The following is a 12,738-nucleotide window of genomic DNA, read 5'->3' on the forward strand; positions in this document are numbered from 1 at the left end:
TCTTTCCAGATGATGATTGAGAAGCTAATTTAAAAAAAAAAAACAACAACAAAAAACAAATGGTGCCACGTACCACAAGAGTAACAGAACTGTGCTGTTTTCTGGGATTTTGTTTTTTACTTTTTTTTTAAATGAAGTGTGCTGGATGTCTCTACAATTTTGTTCAAATGACTGCAGAACCTGGAAAACCTGTTGCTGCTATTGACACGTAACATACTGCTATTATTGGTCTTTTATATAAATATATAAATACATATATATATATAATTTGAATTTTTGGAAACTTTAGCTGTGCTGTCAACTTTGGAAAAAAGTATCCCAGTTTACCGTGTTGAGTTGGCATTTTACAAAAATTAACAGCCATATTGGTCTAGAAATGTTGAACTTAATTTTTTTCCATTTGTACAGGGGTAACACACTGTATTAAATATGTAAGGTCTTATCTACGTGGGTTTGATTACAAAAACTAATAAAGTATTCTCTACATAATGAAAACAAAGTTTATGCCTGTTTCCCATTCACTTCTGTCGTTGATTTCTGAGATAGGGGTTCCTGTAGACCAGGCTAGTCTTCAACTTGCTATATAGTTGAAGCTAGCCTTGAATTCCTGATCCTCCTGTTTTAGCCTCCCAAGTTCTTCCAACCTCCCAAGTGAGCCACCACACCAGTCTATTTCTCATTCCTTAGGAATGAATAAATATATTAAAATAGAAATTTAACCAACTTTATCAGTAGAAAGCTGGCCCATTTAAGGGAAGAAGGCTTACCTCTCCCAAGGGCTTCAAGGTTGCAATGTTATAGGTTGCTGGATCTCGTTCTACTAAACATGTTTCTGTGACTGCTAGAATTCTTTTCACAGGTTCCTTCAAATAGTAAAATGGAAATATATTTACAAGTTATTAAAGAAAGCTGTCAAAACTCCCAAACAAATTTTAATGTACAACACTTAGCTCTTACCGAATGTCTAGGAGATATTTTTTGGACCACAAACTCTGCCAAAGATGTGATAGACTCATCAGTGCTATATTTTCCAAAGCGAAGATTCAAATATTGCTCAAATTCTAAAGGCTCTTTCCTGATCCGCAGTGAGATGCCTATGTAGTTGCCAGCGTGCTCTATTGCACTTTTGATGATCTCTTCTCTTTGCTCTGATGCAAATAAATGCTGCACAGATTTTGAAATTTCTAAGTCAGAATTCAAAAAACTAAAACAGGACCATATTCACTCAACACAAATGAAAGACATTAATGTAACAAGTCAAAATTAAGGGCAACAAAACTTATTGGGGTAAATAAGCAGTGTATTGTAGTTAAAAAACTAACACTAACAATACAAAGTCTTAAACCAACTCAGCCAATAGACATTACTCCATAACTTCTCAGAGTCTGGTTATCACCACTTGTACTATATAACATGCTACCCTCCGAGGAAGGGCCCAAGCCTGTGGAGGTAGGTGAGACTGTGGGGTTCCTGTTTCAATCAAGGCAGCTCTGAGTTGAACTGTTTTAGACAGTGATTTTTCTTACAAAATTATGTTAAATATTTGAATGCTTATCATTATTGGACAATGTTGCTATAAACCAACTGCCAAGGCAATAAAAAGAATGTCCCAACAGTTTGACCTTATTGCTCCACCAGATGGCCTAGCTGAGTAATTGTGACAGGCTGTCACATGATTGTATTAGGCACATTTCCCACCAAGAAGTCAATCACAGCAAATGCCTGCAGTCTAGGGAAGAGGCAGCCTTTAGGCAGAATACTTTATAATGAGGGGAAACATTCTTTTTCCTTCAGACATTCATGTTTCATGTCTATAGTCAGATATAACAAAATACCCACCCCTTCCCTAGATTAGAGAAACCAGGACAGTATCCATCAAACACAGAAAGCCTGATACATAAAGGGCTGGCAGCACATGGCGTTATAAATCAGATTATTTGTATGTCTGTTCTTCTGCTTGCTTTCCTTCTGCTACCATCTACCCTCTTAGGTATCTCAGTGAACTGATACTGCCTTTGCTCTGTTACCTTGCTTTCCTTCTGCTACCATCTACCCTCTTAGGTATCTCAGTGAACTGATACTGCCTTTGCTCTGCTACCTTGGGGATGGTATTTTGTCCAAAGAACACTAAATTTTGGGACATTGTTTCTGGCCACTAAGAGGCAACAAGAACTAAGACTATCAAGGAAACATGCAGTTAAGCCTCTCCAGTTACAGGTACTAGTGCTTACATGTGAGGTCATAGGCTTAAATTTTATTAAGGAAGGCAAGATTCTGCAAAGATGGGCCTATCCAAACGGAACAGCTTCCATATCTGGCTAACAGACAGGATTTCAGTATTGTTAAGTAGTGTTTGATGTCTCCCTGTTTCTTTGTAACTAAAATTACAAGAGAAAACCATGCGGCAGTCCCCAGACTTCAAGTACCAATACACATTCATGTTTCTTATTACAAACAACTCAACAGAGGACAGAATTCCCTATAATTAAGGGATTTCTTTGTTTTTTTTTTTTGTTTTGTTTTGTTTTGTTTTGGTTTTGGTTTTACGAGACAGGGTTTCTCTGTATTGTTTTGGAGGCTGTCGGTCCAGCCCGGCCTCGAACTCACAGAGATCCGCCTGCCTCTGCCTCCCGAGTGCTGGAATTAAAGGCGTGCGCCACCACCGCCGGGCTCAACTAAGGGATTTCTAAATAACGTTTTTCAAAGAAAGCTTAGAAACTTTCAGGTATGACATGACAACGATTAAAAACTACAGCACTATTTATTGCTGCTAAGCAATGCGTATCAGCGCACAAGTGCGTGTGCACGCACACACACACAAACGCATATACGCATTGCACATAATGTGCATGTTATTCTCATTTTAGAGACAGAAAACGGATTCAATCTTAGATCTCTCTGACACCACAGCCTGCCAGACTCTTGATACTACACTTCCTCCTAGAAGATGCATGAGTTATACAATGAAGTATGAAAACAGTATTTACTTCCAATAGTTATATAGTCATATGTGTCCAAGTGTGTGTGGAGACCAAAGGACAATCTTCAGGTACTCCTCAAGCACTGTCCACCTCTTCCCCCCACCCCCAGACAGGAATTCACCAAGTAGTACAGACTGACTAACCACCAAGATCCAGCCTGTCTGTCTCTCCAATGCTGGGACAGATGTACTGCCATACATCAATAATTTTAAACTGTTCTCTGGAGATCCATCTCAGGTCCTCAAATACTTTACCAACCCAGTTATCTTCCCAGAGTCCAGGTACATCTCTTTTAAAATGTCTTTTCACAAATACTACTTACCAATCTACTAAATCCTCCATAAATTATACAAAATCCTCCTTGATAATCAGAAAGATCTACGAAGCCTTCAATATTCCTATAGTCATAGGAACACAGAACTCTGTTGGTTACAGGATTTATTTGGTCAAAGCCTCCAGGAGTTACTTCCAGAATCACAGGTTTCCTTGTATCACTCCAGTGGTGCTTATAGCAGTTATATCTCTAGAGAGAAGCACAGCATTACCTTCAGTTACATTAACTATGTAGCACTGCTGAAAAGACCAAAAATCCAAACACTCTAAGTTTTAACAGTTACTATCTACTGTAAAGTTGTTAATTTTAGCTAGGGAGAGGGAGTGTTCCTACTATCTGAAGACATTTTATTATTCCTTAATTAGCCAAGACCTAGGGTTTACACTACATTGTGAAAGATTTTTAAACTACCTTATATAGCTCTAAGTGGAAAGAGGAAATTCAGCTGGCATAAGTGTGTGTCTCAGAGAATAGCTTGGGTCCCGGAGTTCCAGGGCAGCAGAAGAAACACAACCAGATCCTGTTTCAAAAATCAAACAAAGCAGCAAAAAACCAAAACAACAACAACAAAAACAACCTACAAACCACACACAACATAAAGCTCACCCCAAAAGGAGTCCCTAAAATCACACATAGCATACAGCCACGCCCTAAAAGGAAATCTTAAAATCACACACAACATACAGTCATGCCCCAAAAGCAGTCCTAAAAATCACACATAACATATAGCCACACACCCAAAAGACCCTAAAATCACACATAACATCCAACCACAACCCAAAAGGAGGCCCTAAAATCACATTATACAGACACACCCCAAAAGGAGTCCCTAAACAGAAAGAAAAATCTATTCTGTGTGAGTTTTCTAAGGAAAAAGACTTCGACTTTTGATTAAGTTGAATTTCTGGGGAAGTCACAGTATTACATTTAAACACTCTGTGTTGGCCTAGGTACATTAGCATACAATTTATCTATATCCCAAAAATTGCTGAAGCCAAAATTCTACCAGTGGGATGACTTCTATGATTTCCTAATCACACCACTGAATTCTTATCACAATAGAAAACAAAGTATCCCAGGGATGCTGAGATCCCTTGCAAATTAAAGTAGCTGCACATCAGATGAGCAGCATGAGCAATATTCTTTTATGGTTTAGCTTTTTCATGTTTATATTATTTAATAAGCATATGTTAAGACATTTCTCAACAAAATTTGTTTCTGTGGTTCTCCTTCCCCTACTTCTAGTTTCATTCTTCAGAAAATGTTTAATGAAGGTTACTAAACAAAAGGATGTGGCCCAGAAGAAAATAAATGTAAGTTAAATGAAGTGGGAGACAGAAAGGGCTAACAAGGTGTGAGCTGTGAAATGAATGTCCTCCTCTACACCCCGACACCAGAGTTTCCTACCCATCTGTATGAAGAATGCACCACACCATTCTGAAAGTAAAAATATCTGGTTAGCTGCTCAAGAACACTATTTTTGACACCAAGAGAAATTCTCCTACCGAAGTCATGAGCACTTTCCTGACATTCACCAACAACTCAACATCATCACAGGACCAGCTAACACCTGTGTCCTCAGCGCACTGTTCTATAGCTTCACACACAGAACAGTTCCATAAAAAGAATTCTGCAGAAAGATAAAAGGATCTGGATCACAGAGGAAGATACTCAGGAGCCTGGTACTGGTTGAAAAAAGGGCAGACTAATACCATACCCCTCCAGCAGGAAGGGTAGCGAGAGCACCAAATGTGTGGTGCTTTTCTTTTCTTATAAAATGCATTCATATGCATAGCAAGTACTTTATCCATTGAACCATCTTCCCAGCACAGTGATGCTTTCCAATTAGACTTGCTAACACACCCAAACTCACTCTACAGGATAGTCTCCATTTCTCTCAACTCATAGCAGCTGCTGATGGAAATATATCATTATCTCTAAGAGCTATTGTTGAGGCCAAGCCTAAAGTACTTTGAAAGACCATAATTTAGAGTATAGCAAAGGTGACAACAGGACTCACAACCAAATTCAACATATGTAATCACCACTTAGTCCAACATTTGAAGTGAGCCCCTCACCTTACTCTGAGGAGGTACAGGTGTCACATCCTCTAGTAATACTGTTGCTACCTCTAAGTTTGACAGGTAGTAAGTGACTGGAGTTAACAGATATAAAGGGGAGATTGTAGACCAATTTCAGAAGCAGCTGTCATCCAGAGAGACAGAGCATGATATGCACACTACGTTGTGATTTACAGAAACCTGACAATAGACAAATGGCTTGGCATCTGACATGAAACTATTTGAGATGGCTCCTGGGCGACCAGCCAAAGGCTAGCACTGAAATAAGCGAGGCTCTGGGAGCTTAAGCCAATAGGAAATTCCCACAGAAAGCAGCAGAGTTTAAGAGAAGGGGGCCGGTTCTGCCAGCACATCAGAATCCACTCTAACTTCACCAGAGTACTAGAAGAGAAGGTTTTATTTTTCCCATTAGGAAGGTAGAAATAGCCAGGCAGAGGTGCAGGCCTGTAATCCTCATTACCTGGAAGGCTGAGGCCGGATATCGTCTGCCTGGGTTACCAAGGGAGTTCAAGGTCATCTTTAAGCAATTTAATTAGACCCTGTCTCAAACTTCGAAAACTGAGGGCTACAGATGGAGTTCAGTGTGGAGAAGGCTTTAAGTTTAATTCCAGCACCAGAAAAATAAAAAGTGCAAATAAAGGTAAAACCCACTCATGGTTAGCAAATTTAATATTTCATGAGAAAAACCAAAAATCCTCATTCCTTCTCCCCGAAGTCTCTGGTTTAATTTAAGTTCCGTGGTGACAGGCTAGAGAGGCCTGACTGGGAAAGCCAGGACTCTACTAAGCAACATGACTTTTCCTAAAGCTGCTAGCACCATGCTGGGTTTCAGTACAAGCCAGACCCAACATAGGAGCATGCAGAAACACAGCACTGAACCTCCCAGACCTCAAACCTTCAATAAACAAACTGCTAAAAGTTCTAACAGCACTGCCGCAGCATGACGAGGACTTGTGTCACTGTTTGGAGTGCTGTAAGAAGCACCCGAATGGCTGCACTGTTTGGAGATTTATTTTATGTGTCTTGCCTGCGTGTGAGCCTGTGAATCACATATGCATCTAGTTCTGGCAGATATCAGAATCAGGTTACTGGATTCCTTGGAACTTGGAACTGGAGTTTCAGATGGTTGTGAGCTACCATGTGTATGCTAGGAACAAAGCCCAGGTCCTCTGCAAGAACAACAGGTACTCTCAACTGCTGAGCCAGCTCTTCAGCCCCTACACCATTTGTATTGCTCTGGCTTTTGAGTGTATGATTTTTTTTCTTATGGGACACAAATAAGTCTGACATCTGTTTCTTGATATTTGAGGATCCTGCTAAACTACAATTCATCTCTTTCTCATGTTAGGAGGCATTAAAGTTGTATTTCCCTTGGGCTTTCTATAACAGGAACACACAGGTTGTGGAATGGTTTCTACAATGAAGGCAACATTTAATCATGTAAAAATGCACACTAGTAAATGTTAAATCTTACCCTTCCTGTGATTTTTCCCTCTGCAAAGTCAGTTCTAAATCTCTGAAAGAGAAAACACAGGTAAGAAAGGTTCATGAGTTAGCCCCTTCCACCCCAAACAGATAAAAGCCACAACTCAGTAATTATGATGCTAAATTATATTATGAAATTTATAATTTAAGGATAGTTAATAAAGATTGTGGGGCTTTATTGATGAACAATGCTTTGCCTACATACATACACATTTCAAAAGACTAACACACTATTAAATATAAAGAATTTCCAAGTTTTGTTTTGTTTTAATGGGAAAGATAAAGTTTCAGTTAAGTCAAGTCAAAGATGAATAAAAAGCGAAGAATGAGTACAGGTCAGAGAGCAGAGTGGGCACAGGATCAGAACTCAGGGATCAATGTAGCCACTTCATTTCAAGAAGCAGAGAGACCTAGCTTGAGACACGGATCTTCTCACCAAAGCTTCCGTAAGTAGCTCTGTTCTATGTTCTGTAGAAAACTTCAACGTTTCTGACTTTTTCCCACTGCCTTTACGAAATGTGAGGTTGAACTCTGTTCCTTGTCCTTTCCCAACAGGGCTGACGCTGCAAATGTCTCCATAAGGCCACTGGCAAAAAGAAAGGAAGTCTAACTTTTGCTTTGAGGTAATCATATATAAAGTTTGTTTTCATTTCACTCATTATACATTCACTGCTTAAAAGAACAACACAAATACTGGAGGTTGAGTGGTGTCTACAGCAATTCCACAATTCAAGTTCTCTTAAAGGTTTTTAATTATCAGAGACAACAACAAAAAATCTTTATCATGGCTTTAATGTTATTAGTATGAAGCAATTTAAGTAAGTGAAAAGAATTAGGGAATAGCATTTGATGACTACACTCATAAAATATGCCTAATTTAGAATTAGAAAAAGCCAGACTATCTATAAGCATGTTTACTTACCATTTTCAATTACTCTTGCCTTTACAAACAAGTCATTCTAGTTAAGTCTGTGAATACTATTATTTGTGACATAACTAATATGCTTGAATAATAATAACAACTTTTAGAAATGGACTAATTTTATAGAAGAGATGGCTAGAAGCAAGAAAGAGTAACATATAAAAGTCATTCCTTTGAAAGCCTAGAAAGTATGCACTCCACGCGCGCGCACACACACACACACACACACACACACACACACATACACACACACCTTCTTTCTTCTAGTCCTGAACACAAAGCATATGCAAACTAACATTTCTCTTCTGAAGTGCTGGTTTCAGCAGATAAAATGGGCTGTAAGCTTGGCTTTTAACTCCTAACAGCTTCTAACATAATTACCTGATTTGTTACTTCTAAGGTATTGGGATTATATGTAGTAACTGCATGGGTTCCAACTGAAAAGACTCGCTTATACCTAAAAGGAAAGACAAGCTTACATTTAGTTTTAAACAACAAAATATTTTAGGAAAATACACGATACCAACATAAAATGAACATTTCAATAAACAAATGTGTTGGCTGATCAATGGTGTTAAATAGTTTTTACTTTTATGCTTTCTTATTTAATGTTGTAGAATGCTATCAGAATTAAAATCCACTCACCACTTATTTTAGGGGGCACTATTAATTTAGGAAATATGCATAGAAAATATGACCTCTGTACAAATGCAGTGATGTTAGCACAGATTACGTTGGTAAGGCACCAGAGAGCAAGATACTGCACACGGCTAATTCTTTCCAAGTATCCTTTCATCAAAACCACAATGGGAATGAGGGAAAGCTAGGGCCTGCAACTGCTCAATACAGCACACAAGGGAACGTTAATTCCTACTTAAGCAACTACCTGTTGTGTTTCTGTGCTGCAACTTTAAGCACACAGGAAGCAAGCTTTCACTTCTCACTTTACTGACTTTACTGAAAGTAACATACTCAAACAAGAAAAGCCATTTGAATTGTTAGTAATTCTGATTAAAAGGAGCTCATATGGATGATAAAAGTATAAAGTTGACTAAAAAACATTTAAGAATAAAGACAACTCTTTAGATATAAAACATTAAAATGAGCAAAACATTATCTGAGTAAGAAAAAAAACTAGGAACAAAAAAATTTACTGCCATAGATACAGAATTAAGAAAAAATCTATAATAGTCTATGCAGATAAATTTCAAAATTAAGAACAAGCACCACACAGAGGAACTTCAGAAAGCTGTGAAGAATGGCAATATCCACAACACCAGACTCAGCAGTGAAGACACTGGCAACACCCATGCTGTAAAAACCGCAGACAAGAGTAATGGCAGCATCTAACTCTTAGAATGATAAACCCAGCAAATGAACAAGGAAAACTGGAGAGGTGGTCTAATTTTAAAATAAACACCAATGATAACTTAGTAGTTTCTAAAGATCAAGGAAAATGGTTCACTTCAGAGAAACAAACTTCAATTAGAAAAACAAGCTATTCATGGCTGATTATAACTATTGAAATACTTGAATTCAGTGGTATTTTAATTATAAAGCGGACACTAAAGTAAATAAAATACTTTCCAGACCTCTAAGTTTTTCTGTTTCTTTAGGCAATATACCTAGCTACTGCTGGACTTAAGAGGAACACATCATGCTTCCATTAAAGACAGGGTAGCCAACTGCACTGATAATAGCCTGTAATATATGGGGGTATATGCCAGTGTTCTTGGCTACCCTCCAGAACCTGAGAGTGAAACCCTGTTGCTGAAGACATCGTATACTTGAGCCAAAAAACATAGAAATATCAAACTTGTACAGACTTGAAACATTCATTCCTACTGGCTAGCTTTCATAGTGTTTGGAGGTGCCATATATAATATCAGAGGACAAAAGTAATCATCAGTCTTACCCATCTATAAACAGTGGAAGCTATAGTGATGACTGGCCCAGCAAGAAATGTCCACTGGTACAATAATAGCATAATTGTGATGGGAGTAACCAACTACCTTCTGATTGGATTTAAGATCTACTCCACAACATGAAACCCATACCTGGCACCACTGTCAGGCTCAGAACCTGTAACTACACAAGTCATAGCCCCTAAGGGAGAACCTATTACTATTATTCTATTAAATGGGTATAGTATTAAACATATTCTTTAATGAGTTATTGTTATACCCATAGATCAGTGCATCTCTCAACCCTCCTCAGAGAGGCGTCTATTTGAAGAAGACAGTGATTAACACGGTGACCCTCAACTGGCTATAGTGCTGAGTGTGGAATGTTCAGCCCTAAACGGCACATCAACATCTACATCAAACCCCCTTACCCCAAGGCTCAGGGATCACTGTGGAATAGGGGTGGAAAAAATGCAAGATGGTGAATGACTACAAGAAAATAGTATCGTTCAGACACAACAGGTCAGCTTCACATACCAACTCACAAAAATTGCAACATATACAAAACCTGTGTAAGGTCAAGCCATACCAAATCCTAACATGGAGAGGAGAGATGGGCATATAGTGCCACCCCGACCAAAGAAATTACTGCCAATTAATAAGCTGCTGGGAAAGGGAAGTTTAAGAATATAGTCCCTGGTAAGTCAACCACACTTCAATGGAAGGCCATATATCCAAGAATATATGAGCAACATAAATTGAACTTGATGGATATTAAAAACAAACAATAAAAAAACCCATGAGATCAGAAACATTTGTTTCTTTATTGCACATTTTTCTAGTCAGCATATTATATAATAATAATAATACCAATATTATTTCCACATGGACAAAAAATTTGACAGGATGTGAATTTTTTTATAATGGATAAAATTCATACTATATCCCCCCCCAATGTTTTAAAGTCTAAAATAGTACAAAAAACTACAGAACATATTTTTTCCTAAGGTGAAGTAAGGGTCAGGTGATAGGTGAAGTAGGCAGAACTTAACCTCCGTAGCTAGTCATAAAATTTCACAGAATTAGTCAACTAATGAACTAAAGCAAAGAAATAGAAGGCTCCTAAAATTGTTATTTGACCTAAAATATAAACTGAAATTAAACATTCAATAGAAATTAATTCACAAATCCTATTTTCTAGAATCACCTGTCAGAGTGAAAAACCACAATCTTCATAATGCAGAAACAGGATAGCAGGGCTAGTGGGGGGGGGTGGCTAAGGTTGGGGAGACGGCTATGGCTGGGGAAGTGGCTACTACTGGGGAGGCGGCTATGGTCAAGCACTTGGGTAGTCAAGTGCTCGCCCTGTGAACACTGAGGAGTCTGGATCCCAGTGAGTTCTGGGTAGGGATGGCAACCTGCTTCTAAGTCCAGCTTTGGAAGACAAAGACTAAGGGTCTGCAGAACAAGCTGGCTAGGGAGATAACAGCTGGTTCTGGGTTTGACTGGGAGACCTTGGTCATTGAATAAGGGCACTGGAGGCTGATTTCTAAAATCAACCTTGGGCCCACATGAACACACACACACATTTAAATTAAAACTGAATATATTAAAAATGTTCAATATATATACTCTATATATTTTCTCTCTCTCTCTCTCTACACACACACAATCTTTCTCATCCTTCCTACTACACCACGTCCCTACTAACATCTGCATTAATTTTTAACTGGTGGTAGTACTTATTTCTATATTTTATGTGTCATGTGATGATTCAATACTGTGTACACTGTGTAAAGCTCAAACCAGAATAATATCCATCTTCTTGAAAATCTTTCTGGTTGTTCTGAAATACATCCACTGTGCATATGTAACACACTGTACATCTGTCAGCTGATGTGCACTTAAAATGTACTACCTTCTTCTTGGCTTCTGTGAATAGCTCTAAAATAAGCCTGAGAGTGAAGGTGCTTATTTTCTTCAGAGTTGCCTCTTTGTTTATATACCCAATAGTGGGATTCCTGTATCCTACACTAGTTCTGCTTGAACATGTAAAAGACCTTTCTTTCCATTTCCCATAGTAAACTACTATAATAATTTATATCCCTACCAACAGTGTCTAAGGTGCGGCACCTTCTCTATCCTCACAATATTTATCATTAGTTTTCCTGATGGTGGCCATTCTTACTAAGGTGAAATGATACCTCATGGTTTTCATTAACATTTCCCTGAAGGTTAGTGACAGTGCATCTTTTTCACACGTGTGTAGCTTTTTCTTGTCAGCATTTAAAAATATTTACTCAGGGCTTTTGTTCCCCACTTTTGGCTATTTAGTTCTTGGAATTCCTTACATATTCTGATTATTTGACCCTAGTTAGCTGCATAAATTGCAAATGCATTCTCTCACTCTGTAGCGTGTCTCTCCATTTCCTCTTGGTTTTGTAGCAGATTTTCAGTTTGATGCCATGTGCTTATTTTGTTTTCATTTCCCATGCTTTAGAGGTCTCGTTACTCCCTTCTGTCCATCCTCCAAATATCTTCTATTCCATACCTTAAAGTATTTCTGTATTTTCTTCTCAAAGTTTTGTTTTAGGTTTTATATTGTGTCTTATATTCATTTGGAGTTGGTTCTTCTGGCTTGTAAGAGGTGTGGATGTAGCCTCATTTTTCTGTATGTGTACAATTTTCTCAGCAACATGCACTGTAAAGGCTATCCTTCCTCAATGTACATGCTTAGCACCACTACAGATGCTAGGTTTACGCCTAGGCTCTATCCTGCTCCACTGCTGTTTTTTTATGCCAGCTCCATGTACTTCAATAACTATAGCTTTGTATAATTTGAAGTCAGGTACATTGAGCCTTTTCCTTTCTTTTCCCTCTAGATGGCTTTAGCAAAGTGGGGGTTTGTTGCAGTTTTATTCAGATTTGAGAATTTCTTTTTGTTTTGTGAAGAGTGTCACTGGCATTTTGACAGAGACCACCTTAGATCTGGAGATCATTTTGAGTTGTACAGAGTCTCTCAGGCTCTGCA

At 38.3% G+C, this 12,738-nt stretch overlaps 1 protein-coding gene across 3 annotated transcripts in view; it reads right to left on the bottom strand.

Annotated features, from left to right (window-relative positions):
- Positions 1 to 12,738, bottom strand: part of Dnajc13 (DnaJ heat shock protein family (Hsp40) member C13) — a 107,742-nt gene that overhangs the window by 71,354 nt on the left and 23,650 nt on the right. For all 3 annotated transcript variants that reach the window (XR_001196785.3, XM_005074831.4, XM_040739574.1), the window contains exons 3-8: positions 8,185 to 8,260; positions 7,318 to 7,467; positions 6,871 to 6,912; positions 3,304 to 3,504; positions 958 to 1,164; positions 768 to 863 (exon numbers count right to left, since the gene is read on the bottom strand). Coding sequence is in view for 2 of the 3 variants with exons in the window: in XM_005074831.4 (XP_005074888.1) it covers positions 768 to 863; positions 958 to 1,164; positions 3,304 to 3,504; positions 6,871 to 6,912; positions 7,318 to 7,467; positions 8,185 to 8,260 (772 nt within the window). In the remaining variant the exon portion in view is untranslated. The remainder of the gene's footprint in view (positions 1 to 767; positions 864 to 957; positions 1,165 to 3,303; positions 3,505 to 6,870; positions 6,913 to 7,317; positions 7,468 to 8,184; positions 8,261 to 12,738) is intronic.

The sequence above is a fragment of the Mesocricetus auratus genome, unplaced genomic scaffold, assembly GCF_017639785.1.
Source record: "Mesocricetus auratus isolate SY011 unplaced genomic scaffold, BCM_Maur_2.0 Super-Scaffold_100691, whole genome shotgun sequence".
Taxonomy (NCBI): domain Eukaryota; kingdom Metazoa; phylum Chordata; class Mammalia; order Rodentia; family Cricetidae; genus Mesocricetus; species Mesocricetus auratus.